This window comes from Patagioenas fasciata, chromosome 7, assembly GCF_037038585.1.
Source record: "Patagioenas fasciata isolate bPatFas1 chromosome 7, bPatFas1.hap1, whole genome shotgun sequence".
NCBI lineage: Eukaryota > Metazoa > Chordata > Aves > Columbiformes > Columbidae > Patagioenas > Patagioenas fasciata.
In genome coordinates this window covers 24,941,864-24,960,213 of record NC_092526.1, presented here as the reverse complement: position 1 = coordinate 24,960,213, position 18,350 = coordinate 24,941,864, and the positions used below count along the sequence as shown (strand labels likewise).

The window sequence follows — 18,350 nt, the reverse complement described above, 5'->3', positions numbered from 1 at the left end:
TTCCTCAGAGAAACCCAGCCCACCAGAAAAACTTGGAGTAACAAATGTCACGAAGGACAGTGTTTCTCTTTCATGGCTAAAACCAGAACACGATGGTGGAAGCAGAATTGTGAGCTACCTCATTGAAGCTCTTGAGAAAGGACAGCAAAAATGGGTTAAGTGTGCAGTTGTAAAGACAACTCATCATGTTGTCCATGGTCTTAAGGAGAATGTTGACTATTTCTTCAGGGTGTCTGCAGAAAACCAAGCTGGTTTAAGTGATCCTAAGGAACTACTGCTCCCTGTCACAGTTAAAGAACAATTAGGTATGCTTCCTGACATGTGACAAAAGTTGATTCCCCTTAAATTGAATTAATATGTAAAAAGAAACAACATTTTTTAATGGTTTGAAAATGTTTTCTTTTTCAGAATCTCCTGAGATTGACATGAGGGGCTTCCCTCATAACACTGTATATATTCGAGCAGGATCAAACCTGAAAGTTGAAATTCCAGTTTCTGGAAAACCAGTGCCAAAGGTGACATTGTCTAGAGATGGTGTTCCACTGAAACCTACCATGAGATTTCACACAGAAACCACTGCAGAAAGTCTTATCATTAACCTTAAAGAAAGTGTGGCTGCTGATGCTGGCAGATACGACATTACTGCTGCCAACTCAAGTGGAACCACAAAGTCATTTGTTAACATTGTCGTGCTGGATAGACCAGGTCCTCCTGTTGGTCCTGTTGTCCTTAGTGATATCACTGAAGAGAGCGTAACGCTCAGATGGCAGCCACCAGCTTATGATGGTGGAAGTCAAGTTACCAACTACATTGTACTGAAAAGAGAAACAAGCACTGCTGCTTGGTCTGAAGTGTCTGCAACTGTTGCTAGAACTGTTATCAAAGTTATGAAGCTCACAACAGGGGAAGAATACCAATTCCGCATCAAAGCTGAGAATCGCTTTGGCATCAGTGACCACATAGACTCACAATGTGTGATTGTCAAGCTTCCTTACAGTAAGTAATATGCTTCTCACACTATAGGTCAATGTTTTAATGCTCTGATGTTGAAAATATGTTTTTTAACAATTAAATACTTCTTTTGATATCATCAGCTACCCCAGGCCCTCCTTCCACACCATGGGTCACAAATGTCACCCGAGAGAGTATTACGGTTGGATGGCATGAACCAGTCACTAATGGTGGCAGTGCAGTCCTTGGATACCACCTGGAAATGAAAGACAGGAACAGCATATTATGGCAGAAGGCTAACAAGACCCTCATTCGCACAACTCACTTCAAAGTCACTACCATCAGCGCTGGCCTTATTTATGAATTTAGAGTTTATGCAGAAAATGCAGCTGGCATTGGAAAAGCAAGTCATCCTTCTGATCCAGTCCTTGCAATTGATGCTTGTGGTACGTATTCCCTAGAAAATAAAGAAGCCCAACCATTTAACTAGAGCTTTTTTTTTATTAGCCCCCTGTGGTATTCCATTATGTACAGTAAGCCAATATCCAAAGCAGCTGTTATTCATTAGCACTATCCTTTTGTTTCCTACTGCAGAACCACCAAGAAATGTTCGTGTCTCAGATATTTCCAAGACTGCTATCACTCTGTCATGGCAGAAGCCAGCATTTGATGGCGGTAGCAAGATCACTGGATACATTGTAGAAAGACGTGATCTTCCAGATGGCAGATGGACAAAAGCTAGCTTCACCAATGTTATTGAGACTCAGTTCACTGTATCTGGTCTGACACAGAATTCCCGCTATGAATTCCGGGTCTTTGCTAAGAATGCCGTTGGTTCCATTAGTAATCCCTCAGATGTTGTGGGTCCTATCACATGTGTTGATACATACGGTAAGTGTTTTGCAGTGATCTAACAGAATCATTTTGTGATACTAAGAAGCTTAAAGGTAGCACTGTTTTGTAGAACCATAGTCTTTTAAATATGGAAGGCTAATTTACAGTGATTGATTCAATAAGCTTGAATGACTGAGATATTTGGGCATGATTGTAATGAACATCTTTGTCTGTATTTGCATTTTTAAAGTTTTGTGGTATCTTTATTCTTTGAACAACAGAAATCTGCCATGCCCCATGGTCAAAGTAGTTATATTTATACATTTATACCTTTTTTTGGTAGGATCAGTTCTAACTTGTTCTAGGTTTATGATTTAAGCTATAAATGCTGTATTTATTTTCATCTGTATTAATAAAATGTCTGTAACTATTATCTTAAATAAAGCACTTTTATTTTTGTTTTTATTATATACAAGTCTAAAATAAGTATGTTTTAAACTTATTCTTCTGTTTTTTTTAAGGTGCACCTGAAATTGATGTGCCACCAGAATATACAGAAGTGGTGAAATATAAAGCAGGAACTTCAGTTAAGCTAAAACTAGGCATCTCAGGCAAGCCTATACCCACAATTGAATGGTTCAAAAATGGCAACGAGGTACAAACCACTTCACTAGTTTCTATTGAAAACACAACAGAATTTGCTTCTATACTCATCAAGGATGCAACTAGACTCAATAGTGGCACCTATGAATTAAAACTGAAGAATGCCATGGGTTCAGCATCAGCTCATGTTAGACTACAGATACTTGGTATGTCTTGAGATACAACTGTATTATGCTATGAAACAATAATTCAGTAATAAATACTTAACATCTTCTTTCTTCTGCCTTCCACAGACAAGCCAGGACCCCCAATTGGACCGATACAGTTTAAGACAGTCACTGCTGAAAAGATTACAATAATGTGGGACCCACCAGAAGATGATGGTGGTGCACCTGTAACACACTATGTTGTTGAAAAGCGGGAGACAAGTCGGGTTGTATGGTCTTTAATTTCTGAAAAACTGGAGGGGTGTATCATAACTACAACAAAGCTCATCAAAGGAAATGAATACGTGTTCCGTGTCCGTGGTGTGAACAAGTTTGGAATTGGTGATTCACTGGAGTCTGAACCCGTTGTAGCCAAAAATTCGTTTGGTAAGAAACGCAGAAACGTATAAAATAACTTAGGCAATTGAATTGTCTTCTGTATTATTTTGAAGTTGTACTGATCTACTGAAATATTTTTTTTTACTCAGTTACACCTGGACCACCTAGTGTACCAGAAGTCACAATGATAACCAAGAATTCTATGACTGTTGTCTGGAATAGGCCCACTGTTGACGGAGGCAGTGAAATATCAGGATATTTCCTCGAGAAGCGTGACAAGAAGAGTCTGAGTTGGTTCAAGGTTACCAAAGAAACCATTCGGGACACCAGACAGAAAGTAACAGGTCTGACGGAAAACAGCGAATATCATTTCCGAGTTTGTGCTGTCAATGCAGCTGGACAAGGCCCGTTCTCTGAAGCTTCTGACTTCTACAAAGCTGCAGATCCTGTTGGTAAGATACAATGTGCAGTATTTCTAATTGGCTAGAAATCAATAGACAGTGAGCAATTAGCATGGGATTGCACCAATTTAACTGAGGGCAGATTTTATTCTTCTTTATGATTAATTGTAAATATGGCATCTGATTCTTTTTTCCCTCTGTAAACTGTCACTTACAGATAAGCCAGGCTCACCAACAAAGTTGAAGGTTGTGGACACAACCAAGACATCTGTCACCCTTGGCTGGATTAAACCTGCTTATGATGGAGGGAGTCCAATTACCAGCTATGTGGTGGAGAAAAGGGAAGGTGAAGAGCAAGAATGGACTGTAGTCAGTACTAAGGGAGAAGTGAGGACAACTGAATATGTTGTATCCCACCTTCAGCCAAGCGTTAATTACTATTTCCGTGTGTCTGCTATCAATTGTGCTGGACAAGGAGAACCTATTGAAATGACGGAACCCATTCAAGCTAAAGATATTCTTGGTACTGTACTTTTCAGTGATTTATCATTTTGTGTGTGTGTGTGTTTTGTTTTGTTCTTCAAATATTATTTTACATTCCAAGTATGCACTATTAATTTTTACTTTTTCTACAGTGGCACCAGAGATTGATCTGGATGTTGCTCTCCGGACCTCTGTTGTTGCTAAAGCAGGTGAAGATGTGCAAATAATGATTCCATTCAAAGGAAGACCTCCTCCAACAGTCACATGGAGAATGGGTGACAAGAATCTTGGTGTTGATGAAAGATATATCATCCAGAACACAGAATCATCTACACTACTTACTATTCCTCAAGTTACTCGAAATGATACAGGAAAATATGTTCTTACAATTGAAAATGGAGTTGGAGAAGCAAAATCATCATTTGTGAATGTAAAAGTACTTGACACACCATCTGCCTGCCAGAAGTTGCAGCTTAAGCATGTTTCTCGTGGCACAGTGACACTGGTATGGGAGCCACCTCTCATTAATGGTGGTTCTGAAATAACAAATTATGTTGTTGAAAAAAGAGATGCTACAAAGAGGGCCTGGTCAACTGTAACAACAAAGTGTTCTCATACCACCTTTAAGTTAACTAACCTGTCAGAGAAGACTGCATTCTTCTTCCGTGTTCTTGCTGAAAATGAAATTGGACTGGGTGAACCCTGTGAGACAACTGAACCAGTGAAAGCTGCGGACATACCTGGACCTGTAAAAGACCTAGCCATGAAAGATTCTACAAAGACCTCTGTTAAACTGCAGTGGAGCAAACCTGACTATGATGGTGGTAGCATCATATCAGACTATGTTATCGAAAAGAAACTGCAGGAAGAAAAAGAATGGACATATGCAGGCACAAGCAAGAGCTGTGAATTTGAAGTTGAGAGACTTAAGGAGCTTTCTGTCATGGAATTCAGAGTCTTTGCTAAAAATGAAAAGGGCATGAGTGACGGTGTTACTCTTGGACCCATTACAGTGAAAGAACACATAATAACACCTGAGGCTGACCTTTCTGATATTCCTGGAGGTCAAATTGCAGTAAGAATTGGACATAACTTGCACATTGAATTGCCCTATAAAGGTAAACCTAAGCCATCAATGAGCTGGCTCAAGGACAACCTCCCTCTTAAAGAAACTGAACATCTTCGTTTCAAGAAAACTGAAAACAAGATAAGCTTAAGCATCAAGAATGTGAAAAAAGAGCATGGTGGCAAATATACTTTAATTCTTGATAATGTAGTTAGCAGAAAATCATTCACAATCACAGTCATCACTCTTGGCCCTCCATCTAAACCAAAAGGACCCTTAAGACTAGATGAAATCAAAGCAGATAGTGTAGTTTTGTCGTGGGAAGCTCCTGAGGATGATGGGGGAGGAGAAATTACTGGGTACAGTATTGAGAAGAGAGAAACTTCACAAATGAACTGGAAGTTGGTGTGTTCAAGTGCTGCAAGAACAACTTTCAAAGTACCCAACCTTGTTAAAGACACTGAGTATCAGTTTAGAGTTCATGCCGAAAACAGATACGGAGTGAGCCCACCTCTTGTCTCAGTAGATGTTGTGGCAAAGCATCAGTTTAGACCACCAGGTGCCCCAGGCAAGCCTGTTGTATACAACGTAACTGCTGATGGAATGACCATATCTTGGGATGCCCCCGTTTATGATGGTGGTTCAGAGATTATTGGATACCACGTTGAAAAGAAGGAAAGAAACAGTATTTTGTGGCAGAAGGTTAATGTTGCATTAATATCTAGCAGAGAATACAGGATTACTGGACTGCTTGAGGGCCTGGATTACCAGTTCCAAGTATATGCAGAAAATACTGCAGGTCTAAGCCGAGCTAGTGAGCCAAGCAAATTTACTTCAGCAGTCTCTCCAGTGGGTGAGTGAATGATCAATCATTCATCCAAGAAAATTCTGGTCTTGTAAAACTCTGGTGAGTGGTAATAAAAATCAATTTTAATTATTTTCCTTTCAGACCCGCCTGGTACTCCAGATTACATTGATGTCACCAGGGAAACAGTCACCCTTAAATGGACTCCCCCACTGCGTGATGGAGGCAGTAAGATTGTTGCCTACAGCATTGAGAAACGGCAAGGAAGTGAAGACCGTTGGCTCAGATGTAACTTTACTGATGTCAGTGAATGCCAATATACAGTTACAGGACTCAGTTCAGGTGATCGATACGAGTTCAGAGTGCTTGCAAGAAATGCTGTTGGTACAATCAGCCCACCTTCACAGTCTTCAGGCTATATCATGACCAGAGATGAAAACAGTAAGAATTATTTCTTAATATGCTTGTATTTGCGTACTGAAGCCAGCTAGATTGTCTGGCTGTACTGATTGGAAATGGGAGGCCAAGGGGGGGAAGAATGTGTGACTGAGGTCCGTCTAGCAACTCAGGGCATTTCTGTTTGCTCTCCAAGGTGGGAGTGTCTAAATTAAAGACTCAAATCTGGCAGGCATACACGATCAATTGCTGAAAGGGATGGCTCTCTACATTTGTGTTGGATAAGCAGCAGCAGCAGCAGCAGCAGCAGCAAAATTGCAAAAAATGATGAACTGTAATATTCTGATGCACTGAATAATTTAGAAATGAAAATGTGCTTCAGGTAGCTTGGCATACTGTAACAGCATATATTGATGGTGTCTTTCCTGTATTGTTAATATCATACACTATGTGCTTACAGGAAAAAAAAAAAAAAGAAAAAAAAGGTTTATAGTTTATATCATAACTGCTTTTCAGAGAATGCCCTTTTTCTAAGTGAAAGAGTTCTACATACAACAATATTTTATAATCAGTACATTAAAGAGTATCAGGAAAAATATACTTAGCTATATGGGAATTGAACTATATTTTCCTTTTTCAGTTGCTCCAACTATTGAATTTGGTCCTGAGCACTTTGAAGGCCTTACTGTTAAAGCTGGAGAGAGCATTAGACTTAAAGCTCTAATCAAAGGACGTCCAGTACCTAAAGTGACGTGGTTTAAGGATGGTAAGGAGATTGAGAAAATAATGAGTATAGAAATAACTACAGCTATTGGATATAGTACAATCTTCATTAGAGATGCTACCCGGGATCATCGTGGAGTGTACACAGTAGAAGCCAAAAATGCATCAGGCACTAAACGGGAAGATATCACCTTCAGAGTACAAGGTACTGCACCAAACACTTTGAGCATGCTCTTTTAAAGTAGTATTTTATTCTAAGTGCCAGCAAATTATAATTCTGAACTTTTAAAATTGCAGACACACCAGGAAAAGTTGGTGGACCGATACGCTTCACAAACATTACTGGAGAAAAAGTCACATTATGGTGGGAGCCTCCAGCTAATGATGGTTGTGCTTCTATTTCTCACTACATAATTGAAAAACGTGAAACCAGCAGGATTGCTTGGGCATTAGTCGAAGATAAATGTGAAGCCTGCAGCTACACGGCACTTAAATTAATTAAGGGCAACGAGTACCAGTTCCGTGTCTCTGCAGTGAACAAATTTGGAGTTGGCAGACCATTGGAGTCTGATCCAGTTACTGCACAAATACCTTACAGTAAGTTTTCACCATATTCTGTAGAAATAGCTGTGAAGTTGCCATCTTGTTTTCTAACGACGTTTTTCTTTCTTTAGCTCTCCCTGATGCACCAGGAACTCCAGAGCCTACCAATGTAACAGGAGACAGTATCACGCTCACATGGGCAAGACCAAAATCAGATGGTGGAAGTGAGATAAATGAATATATTCTAGAAAGGAGAGAAAAGAAGAGCATGCGCTGGGTTAAAGTATCCAGCAAGAGGCCCATTACTGAGAACAGACACAGAGTAACTGGCCTTATTGAAGGCAATGAGTATGAATTCCATGTCATGGCTGAAAATGCTGCAGGAGTTGGACCTCCAAGTGATGTTTCAAAGCTGATTAAATGTAGGGAACCAGTCAACCCACCAAGTGCTCCTAACGTTGTAAAGGTGATAGATACATCGAAGACCAGTGTAACCTTGGAGTGGACCAAGCCAGTTTTTGATGGAGGCATGGAAATAATTGGCTACATCATTGAGATGTGCAAAGCTGATCTTGAAGCATGGCAGAAAGTCAATGCAGAGACTGTTATTGCTACTAAATACACCGTTGTTGATTTGGAGGCAGGAGAACATTATAAATTCAGAGTTAGTGCTGTCAATGGTGCTGGCAAAGGAGAAAGTTGTGAAATTCCTGCTTCAGTCCAAACTGTGGACAGGCTTTCTGCACCTGAAATTGATATCGATGCAAACTTCAAGCAGACTCATATTGTGAGAGCAGGTGCAAGCATTCGTCTATTTATTGCCTTCTCTGGAAGACCTGTTCCTACTGCTGTGTGGTCCAAAGCAGATGCTAATCTTAGCTTGCGTGCTGACATTCAAACAACTGATTCATTTAGCACACTGACTGTGGAGGATTGCAATAGAAATGATGCTGGCAAGTATGTCTTTACTGTGGAAAACAACAGTGGAAGTAAGTCTATCACATTTACTGTCAAGGTTTTAGACACACCTGGTCCACCAGGTCCTATTACATTTAAAGATGTGACTCGACAATCTATTACTTTAATGTGGGATGCTCCTGTTCTGGATGGAGGTTCACGTATCCACCACTACATTGTGGAAAAACGGGAAGCAAGCCGTCGTAGCTGGCAAGTGGTGAGTTCAAAGTGCACTCGACAAATCTTTAAGGTCACTGATCTGGCAGAAGGCCTGCCGTATTACTACCGAGTGTCAGCAGAAAATGAATATGGTGTAGGTGAACCCTCTGAATTAACAGAACCAGTTGTAGCCACAGAAGAACCTGCTCCACCTAAGAGACTAGATATTGTTGATACAACCAAATCTTCCGTAGTTTTAGCTTGGCTTAAACCTGATCATGATGGTGGTAGCCGTGTTACTGGATACCTTATTGAAATGAAACAAAAAGGCTCTGACTCCTGGATTGAAGCTGGACAAACCAAACAACTTACTTTCACTGTTGAAGGCCTTGTGGAGAACACTGAATATGAGTTCCGAGTCAAGGCAAGGAATGATGCTGGCTACAGTGAGGCAAGAGAAGCCTTCTCTTCTGTTATTATTAAGGAGCCACAGATTGAACCAACAGCAGATCTCAGTGAAATAAGCAGACAGCTCATAACATGTAAGGCTGGAAGCACCTTTACTATTGATATACCAATCAGTGGGCGCCCAGCTCCCAAAGTGACATGGAAACTTGAGGAGATGAGGCTGAAGGAAACTGAGAGAGTGACCATCAAGACAACAAAAGACAGAACCACACTGACTGTAAAGGACAGTATGAGAGGTGACTCTGGTAAATACTACCTCACACTTGAAAACACTGCTGGTGTGAAAACATTTACTGTCACAGTGGTAGTCATAGGGAGGCCAGGTCCTGTCACTGGCCCAATTGAAATATCATCTGTCTCTGCTGAATCCTGTGTGTTGACCTGGAAAGAACCTGAAGATAATGGTGGCAGTGACATTACGAACTACATTGTAGAAAAACGTGAATCTGGCACAACAGCATGGCAGCTGGTAAATTCCAGTGTGAAGCGTACACAGATCAAAGTCACTCATCTCACAAAATACCAGGAGTACAGTTTCCGAGTAAGCTCAGAAAACAGATTTGGTGTCAGCAAACCCCTTGAATCAAAACCAATAGTTGCTGAGCATCCATTTGGTAAGTGAAACGCTTTTAAAATTTGGTGTTTTCCTCTGGCTGAGGTATTTGTAATAAGTAACATTTTCCTCCCTGTCTTTTTTGTGTTTAGTCCCACCAAGCCCACCTTCAAGGCCAGAAGTCTATTCTGTGTCTGCAACTGCCATGGCCATTCGCTGGGAAGAACCTTATCATGATGGTGGCAGCAAAGTAATTGGATATTGGGTTGAAAAGAAGGAGCGCAACACCATCCTTTGGGTGAAGGAAAACAAAGTGCCGTGCTGTGAATGCGACTACAAAGTCACAGGATTGGTGGAAGGCCTAGAATATCAATTCAGAACATATGCTTTAAATGCTGCAGGTGTTAGCAAAGCTAGTGAAGCTTCCAGACCTGTAGTGGCTCAAAATCCAGTTGGTAAGTATTACTTTCAGAGCTACGTTGTTATTTAAGCCAAAACAGAATTGCATTTCTCATTTTTCTGTTTTATTCTTGCAGATCCACCAGGAAGACCAGAAGTAACAGATGTCACCAGATCTACAGTGTCACTGAGCTGGTCAGCACCCCTTTATGATGGTGGAAGCAAAATCATTGGATATATTATAGAGCGCAAACCATATGATAAATCTGGTGATGGACGCTGGCTGAAATGCAATTACACCATTGTCTCAGAAAACTATTTTACTGTGACAGCTCTTAGTGAAGATGAAGCATATGAATTCCGTGTACTAGCAAAGAATGCTGCTGGTGTGATTAGCAAAGGATCTGAATCGACTGGTGCTGTCATTTGCAAAGATGAATACTGTAAGAAATATTCACTTGAAACAATTGAAAATAATGTTTTATTTTTAGTACTGTCATGTAATTTGATTTTAATCTCTTTTCCTTATGACAGCACCACCAAAGGCTGAACTCGATGCCAGACTGCAGGGAGAAATCGTGACCATTAGGGCTGGATCGGATCTTGTTCTCGATGCGGCCGTTGGTGGGAAACCAGAACCAAAAGTCTTCTGGTCCAAAGGTGACAGGGAGCTGGAGCTATGTGAAAAGATATCTCTGCAATACACCAACAAACGAGCCATTGCAATTATCAAGTTCTGTGACAGAAGTGATAGTGGAAAATATACTCTAACAGTTAAAAATGCCAGTGGGATGAAACAACTCTCTGTTCTTGTCAAAGTGCTTGGTATGTATCCCATGATTCATATTCATACTCACTATACCAAAACCCCCACATTATTTAAATAAGAATGAGATGCTTTTCCTTAGCTGATAATAAAAATACTTATTTTCTTCTCTTCCAGATTCACCAGGTCCATGCGCAGGCAAAATCACTATTAGCAGAGTAACAGAAGAGAAATGTACTCTGTCATGGAACATTCCTGAGGAAGATGGAGGTGCACAAATCACTCACTATATTGTAGAGAGGCGTGAAACCAGCAGACTTCACTGGGTTATTGTTGAAGCTGAATGCCAGACTTTATCATGTGTGGCAACAAAACTTATTAAAAATAACGAATACATCTTCCGTGTAAGAGCTGTCAACAAATATGGATCAGGTGTTCCACTTGAAACAGAACCTGTGATTGCCAGGAATGCTTTCAGTAAGTGTTTATACCTTCCATTCTACATCAGGATTTGTGGAATATTTCTAACAGATAAACAATTTGTTAAATAATATTTCTCTTTTTTTACCTTTAAAAAAAAAAAAACAACACAGCTATCCCAACACAGCCTGGTGCTCCTGAAGAAGTAAGTGTCGGCAAGGAACATATCATTATTCAGTGGACTAAGCCAGAATCAGATGGTGGCAGTGAGATTAAGGACTATCTTGTGGATAAACGTGAAAAGAAAAGCCTGCGCTGGACACGAGTGAACAGAGATTACACTATCTATGATACCAGACTGAAAGTCACTGGACTCATGGAAGGCGGCCAGTACCAGTTCCGTGTCACTGCAGTGAATGCTGCTGGGAACAGTGAGCCTAGTGAAGCTTCACAATACATGTTATGTAAAGAACCATCATGTAAGTTGCCACATTTAAAACATATTTAATATTTACTTATAATAATGTAGCATAAACCCACATTGATGCTTCAATTAAGATACCCAAAACCATGTATGTTCTCACTGCTAGTATTAGAATAAACTTAAAAGCAGTTACAGTTAATTTTAAATGCATTTCCTGGCATTAGCTGTTACTGTGAAATGTTTCCTGCATCAATGTGAAATGCGTTTTCTTCTTTTTCGAAGATACTCCTGCACCACCTTCAGCTCCACGAATTGTGGATACTACTCAGCACAGCATAAGTTTAGCATGGTCCAAGCCCACATATGATGGTGGTGCTGACCTCTTAGGCTATGTTCTTGAAATGAAAGAAGAAGGTACTGAACAGTGGTATCGACCACATACAACTGCCGTTTTGAGGAATGCTGAGTTCACTGTGACTGGTCTTAAAACAACACAGAAATACCAATTCAGAGTCGCTGCTACAAATGTGAATGGTATGAGTGAATTCAGTGAATCATCGGCAGAAATAGAACCTGTGGAAAGAATAGGTAATTTGAATACTTTATTTATATTTTAATGAATAAATATATTTTCCTTTAGAACTACTAAAATACTAATTAATTCCATACTTCTTACACCCTTCGTCAGAAACACCTGAGCTTGAGCTTGCCGATGATCTAAAGAAGACAGTTACAGTCAGAGCTGGTGGTTCCCTGCGCCTAATGGTCTCTGTATCTGGCAGACCTGCTCCCGTAATCACATGGAGCAAGGAGGGTGTTGACCTTGTAAGTCGAGCTATTATCGATACTACAGACAGCTACACTCTGCTTATTGTGGAAAAAGTTAATCGGTATGACGCTGGAAAATACGTCATTGAGGCTGAAAATCAATCAGGAAAAAAATCTGCAACTATTTCTGTAAAAGTGTATGGTAAGTACTGCTACAATTGTATGTGGGCATTATATCACCCTTAGTGCACTTTTTCCTCAGGAGTAAGAAAATCATTAATTTCCAAAGGAAGTTTGCAGTTTAAATAACATGAAAATGTTTGTGAAGTCAGGAGAAACAATTTAATCCAAAGAAAAATACATAGTTTCTAAAGCTGTGCTAGTTTATAAATCAAATTCAGTGTTGTTTCCAGTGTTGTTTTTTAATGCAGAATCAGTCATTGACTGTAAAAGGAAGGGATCCAAATGGATAACATTTTTTTTTGTTTATTTTAGATACACCTGGTCCACCAGCTGCAGTGAGAGTTAAGGAGGGATCAAAAGATTCTGTCACGCTTACTTGGGATATTCCAACCATTGATGGTGGAGCCCCAGTCAGCAATTATATAATTGAGAAACGTGAAGCGTCCATGAGAGCTTACAAGACTGTCACTACCAAATGCAGCAAGACATTTTATAGAGTTACTGGACTTCTAGAAGGAGCTTTGTATTATTTCAGAGTACTACCAGAAAATATTTATGGCATTGGTGAAGCTTGTGAAACATCTGATGCTGTACTAGTATCTGATGTCCCCATGGTACCACAAAAACTTGAAGTGATTGACACCACTAAATCAACTGTTACTCTTGCATGGGATAAACCACTACATGATGGTGGCAGCAGATTGACTGGCTATGTTATTGAGGCCAGCAAAGCTGGAACAGAAAGGTGGTTGAAGGTAGTGACACTGAAGCCTACTGTCTATGAACATACAATTATCTCTCTCAATGAAGGTGAACAGTACTTGTTCAGAGTCAGAGCACAGAATCAGAAGGGCGTGTCAGAGCCACGAGAGATTGTCACAGCAGTGACAGTACAAGACCAAAAAGGTAAGTATCTACTGTTAAAAATAACAGGGTGGAGCTTACACCAAATGAATGTAGTATTTATAAAATGGATATTTAAAATATCAATTATTTGCTTTTCTCAGTTCTACCAACAATTGACTTCGCTGGAATACCTCAGAAGACAATTCATGTACCTGCTGGCAAGCCCATTGAGTTAGCTATTCCAATTGAAGGACGACCACCTCCAGTTGCATCTTGGTTCTTTGCTGGTTCTAAACTAAAAGAATCAGAACGCATAAAAATGGAGACCGTTGCCAAAACAGCTAAATTAACTGTGCGTGAGACCACCATACATGATACTGGAGAGTATACACTTGAACTGAAGAACACAACTGGAACAGTTAGTGATACAATAAAGGTTATAATCCTTGGTAAGTGTTTATGAAAATAATTGTCCATGATATTTCTCCATCTGAACTTTGTTACATTAGGAATATTATTCCTTTTCTCACTATTTTTTTTTGTTGTTTTTTAATTTTCTTTTTCTTCTAGACAAACCTGGACCACCTGTTGGACCTATCCGAATTGATGACGTTGACTCAAATTATGTAACCATCTCCTGGGAGCCACCTGAGCTGGATGGTGGAGCTACCCTTAGTGGCTACGTGGTAGAACAGCGCGATGCTCACCGTCCTGGATGGCTGCCAGTGTCAGAGTCAGTAACCAGGACAACGTTTAAGTTCACCAGACTTGTTGAAGGTGCAGAATACGTGTTCCGTGTGGCTGCTACAAACCGCTTTGGAATTGGATCTTACCTGCAGTCTGAAATCGTAGAATGCAAGAGCAGAATCCGTAAGTCTGAATTTTTGCTTGCTCTCTACCTTTAAAAATAAGAACATATATTTAAATGGGCTTCTGTATCTACACACATATAAGATATTTTTCTAGATTTTACTATTTCCTTTTGGCAAATAAAACGGTACGTTATGATGAACAGTAGTCTTGTTATATTTCCAGACAAAAATAAGTCTATATAGGCATTATAGATGCACTGCACAGAACCTGGACAGTAAACTTGGATTGTCAGCTCAGGTTTTACAAATTGCTTTACCTCATTACAAAACAGGAGTATTTCACTGACCTAGTTTGTAAACTGCTTTAGTATCTGCTGATAAAAAGAGTTTGATAAGACACAGGAATTACGTTGTAAATCAGAATATGTGCATATTACTAATGTGTAGAATCATTTAAAGCTTTCTTAACTAATTCTTTTTTATGTTTTTACAGGTATTCCTGGTCCTCCTGGCACTCCAGAAGTGTTTGATATCTCTCGAGATGGCATGACTTTAACTTGGTATCCTCCAGAAGACGATGGTGACTCACAGATTACTGGTTATATTGTGGAACGCAAGGAAGTTAGAGCAGACAGATGGATCCGTGCAAATAAAGTTCCAGTCACTATGACTCGCTACCGTTCCACTGGGTTGGTTGAAGGATTAGAATATGAACACCGAGTCACAGCAATCAATGCCAGAGGCACTGGGAAACCCAGCCGTCCTTCCAAGTCTGTTGTTGCCAGAGACCCAATTGGTACGTAATTTCCTACATAGATTAAGCACATTATGGCAGAAGGGAGTGATACCAGTAAAATTTACTTTTTTTTCTAATTTGGAAATTTATCTGGGTATATTAACAATTGAGATTCTGACTGGAGGAAAAAAAAAAGAAAATCTTTCATTCTAACTTTTCATGTATAAATCCTATAGACTTAACAGAGATCATATGTTAAAAAAGATCCCACCATTCCCATCTGATCTTCTCTTCCAGCTCCTCCAGGTAAACCTCAGAATCCAAGAGTCACTGATACTACAAGAACATCTGTCTCCCTGGCTTGGAGTCCACCAGAAGATGAAGGTGGTTCTAAAGTTACTGGCTACTTAATTGAGATGCAGAAGGTTGATCAAATTGAATGGACCAAATGCAACACCACGCCAACCAAAATTCGTGACTACACCTTGACACATCTCCCCCAGGGTGCAGAGTACAGATTCCGTGTGCTAGCCTGTAATGCTGGTGGGCCAGGAGAACCTGCTGAAGTGCCAGGAACAGTCAAAATAACAGAAATGCTTGGTAAGACATTTCAAGTCTTAACTCTAATAGAAAGTTGTCCTAAGGTTTTTGCCAAAAGCAGGTATGATAGTGTCTGTAAAACAGACATGGCATGACATGTTAATTTTGTTTACAGAATATCCTGACTATGAACTCGATGAAAAATACCAGGAAGGTCTCATGGTGAGACAAGGTGGAGTTATCAGGCTTACAATACCCATTAAGGGTAAGCCCATCCCAATATGCAAATGGACAAAAGAAGGGCACGACATCAGCAAGAGAGCCATGATTGCAACTTCTGAGACTCACACAGAACTTGTGATCAAAGATGCAGAAAGAGAAGATTCAGGCACCTATGATTTGGCCCTTGAAAACAAGTGTGGCAAAAAAGCTGCGTATATTAAAGTCAGAGTGATTGGCATTCCAAATCCACCAGAAGGGCCACTGGAGTATGATGATATACAAGCTCGTTCTGTCAGAGTAAGCTGGAGACCTCCTACAGACGATGGTGGTGCAGATATCCTAGGTTATATTGTTGAGAGACGAGAAGTACCGAAGACTGCCTGGTACACTGTTGATTCTAGAGTGAAAGGGACATCGCTAGTGGTAAAAGGGCTTAAAGAAAATGTGGAATATCACTTCCGTGTTTCTGCTGAAAACCATTTTGGTATTAGCAAATCTCTCAAATCTGAAGAACCAGCAGTACCAAAGACACCTCTAAGTAAGTCCTCTTTTTTGTTGCTGGTTTTTTGTTTTGTGGTTTGTTGTTTGCTTTTTTTTGGGGAGGGTAGGGATGGGGGAGGTGTTGGTTTGGGGTTTTTTTGTTGTTGTTTGTGTTGGTTGGTTGGGGTGTTTTTGTTTGAATTTGGGGTTTTTTGTGTTGTTTTTGTTTGTTTGCTTAATAATTTTAATGACATTATGGTTCTAGAATTGCAATCATATATGCAACTCTTTTAACACTATGTCACTATTATTTCTATTATTAGATCCTCCAGAGCCTCCAAACAACCCACCTGAAGTACTTGATGTTACAAAGAGTTCTGTCAACTTGTCCTGGTCCAGACCTAAAGATGATGGTGGTTCTCGTGTAACTGGCTACTATATTGAACGCAAAGAGACATCTACAGAAAAATGGGTCCGTCATAACAAAACACAGATTACCACTACAATGTACACAGTCACAGGACTTGTTCCAGATGCTGAATATCAATTCCGTATCATTGCTCAAAATGACATTGGTGAAAGTGACGCAAGTCCTGCTTCTGAACCAGTTGTATGCAAGGATCCATTTGGTAAGAGAGTGTTTGCATTAACAGAACTTCAGAAGAGCAACTTACTGACATTTAGAGAGCAATGTATTTTCTGTATCTATTTTTATTTTCAGATAAACCAAGCCAACCTGGAGAAATTGAGATTACTTCTATATTTAAGGACAGCATCACATTAGAATGGGAACGACCTGAAAGTGATGGTGGCAAAGAGATCCTTGGCTACTGGGTTGAATATCGCCAGTCTGGAGAAAGTACCTGGAAAAAATGCAATAAAGAACGTATCAAAGACAGGCAGTTTACAGTAGGAGGTTTACTAGAGGCTACGGAATATGAGTTCCGTGTTTTTGCAGAAAATCAGACTGGCCTCAGCAGACCCCGAAGGACTGCTATGGCAGTGAAAACTAAATTAACATGTAAGTAAAAAGATACTGTTATATTTGTGGTGATATTGTTGTGATTCGCTGTGTCATAACCTGTGGTGCCATATTTAATATGCTATTTGTTCCACATGTTATTTGCCATAATGACTGTCCTAAAGCATAGTCTTTCAAGTATAATAGGCACAAGTATAAATGAAAATAGATTTCCAGTAATACAGAGGAAAAATGTCATAGTAATCTTCCTTATTTTTTAATTTCGTCATAGCTGGAGAAGCACCAGCCATAAGAAAAGAAATGCAGGATGTTACCACTAAACTGGGTGAAGCAGCTCAGCTGACATGCCAGATTGTTGGGAGACCTTTGCCTGATATTAAATGGTACCGCTTTGGCAAAGAACTGGTGCAAAGCCGAAAATACAAAATGTCATCTGATGGACGCAACCATACACTGACAGTATTAACAGATGAACAGGAGGACGAAGGGCTCTATACCTGTATGGCTACCAATGATGTCGGAGAAATTGAAACTAGTGCCAAGCTACTATTGCAGGCTCCTCCTCAGTTCCATCCTGGCTTCCCATTGAAAGAGAAATACTATGCAGGTGCAGGTGGCACCCTCCGCCTTCATGTTGTGTATATTGGCCGACCCGTACCAGCAATAACTTGGTTCCATGGCAACAAACCTTTGAGAGGATCAGAAACAGTTACTATTGAGAACACAGAGCATTACACTCATCTTGCTATTAAGAATGTCCAGCACAAAACTCATGCTGGGAAGTACAAAGTGCAACTCAGTAACACATTTGGAACAGTTGATACTGTACTTAATGTGGAAATACAAGGTAATTGATTTTATTTTCAGTATTTTTGTGGAATATTTTCTCAAATATTTACTGGTAAAAGAACTAAAAATATCATGCTTTTTCTTTAACAGATAAGCCAGATAAGCCAGTAGGGCCAATTGTTATAGAGTCTATACTGAAGAATTCTGTGGTGATAAGCTGGAAACCACCAGAGGATGATGGAGGTGCTATGATAACGAATTACATCATAGAGAAACGTGAAGCCAAGGAAGGAGCAGAATGGCAACTTGTATCTTCAAGCATTTCAGGCACAACCTGTAGAATTGTTAACTTAACTGAAAACGCAGGCTATTATTTCCGTGTTTCTGCTCAGAATACATATGGCATTAGTGAAGCACTGGAAGTTTCATCTGTTGTTGTTATGAAGCCTCCCTTTGGTAAGTGGCTGCCAAAATACCAACTTCTGTCTGCCCCTGT

The 18,350-nt window shown here is 40.0% G+C and overlaps 1 protein-coding gene across 4 annotated transcripts in view; it reads left to right on the top strand.

Moving 5' to 3' along the window:
- The window catches only part of TTN (titin), a 246,538-nt gene that overhangs the window by 218,607 nt on the left and 9,581 nt on the right, over positions 1-18,350 (top strand). For all 4 annotated transcript variants that reach the window (XM_071811135.1, XM_071811134.1, XM_071811136.1 and 1 more), the window contains 30 exons: positions 9-305; positions 409-996; positions 1,095-1,397; positions 1,546-1,842; positions 2,307-2,594; positions 2,682-2,981; positions 3,083-3,385; positions 3,552-3,857; positions 3,970-5,736; positions 5,833-6,129; positions 6,725-7,012; positions 7,105-7,404; positions 7,482-9,548; positions 9,640-9,942; positions 10,024-10,329; positions 10,421-10,711; positions 10,830-11,129; positions 11,246-11,551; positions 11,779-12,084; positions 12,185-12,466; positions 12,760-13,353; positions 13,455-13,742; positions 13,864-14,163; positions 14,599-14,901; positions 15,139-15,441; positions 15,557-16,141; positions 16,407-16,712; positions 16,805-17,104; positions 17,337-17,912; positions 18,005-18,310. In XM_071811135.1, coding sequence (XP_071667236.1) covers positions 9-305; positions 409-996; positions 1,095-1,397; positions 1,546-1,842; positions 2,307-2,594; positions 2,682-2,981; positions 3,083-3,385; positions 3,552-3,857; positions 3,970-5,736; positions 5,833-6,129; positions 6,725-7,012; positions 7,105-7,404; positions 7,482-9,548; positions 9,640-9,942; positions 10,024-10,329; positions 10,421-10,711; positions 10,830-11,129; positions 11,246-11,551; positions 11,779-12,084; positions 12,185-12,466; positions 12,760-13,353; positions 13,455-13,742; positions 13,864-14,163; positions 14,599-14,901; positions 15,139-15,441; positions 15,557-16,141; positions 16,407-16,712; positions 16,805-17,104; positions 17,337-17,912; positions 18,005-18,310 — 13,356 coding nt within the window. The remainder of the gene's footprint in view (positions 1-8; positions 306-408; positions 997-1,094; positions 1,398-1,545; positions 1,843-2,306; positions 2,595-2,681; positions 2,982-3,082; positions 3,386-3,551; positions 3,858-3,969; positions 5,737-5,832; positions 6,130-6,724; positions 7,013-7,104; positions 7,405-7,481; positions 9,549-9,639; positions 9,943-10,023; positions 10,330-10,420; positions 10,712-10,829; positions 11,130-11,245; positions 11,552-11,778; positions 12,085-12,184; positions 12,467-12,759; positions 13,354-13,454; positions 13,743-13,863; positions 14,164-14,598; positions 14,902-15,138; positions 15,442-15,556; positions 16,142-16,406; positions 16,713-16,804; positions 17,105-17,336; positions 17,913-18,004; positions 18,311-18,350) is intronic.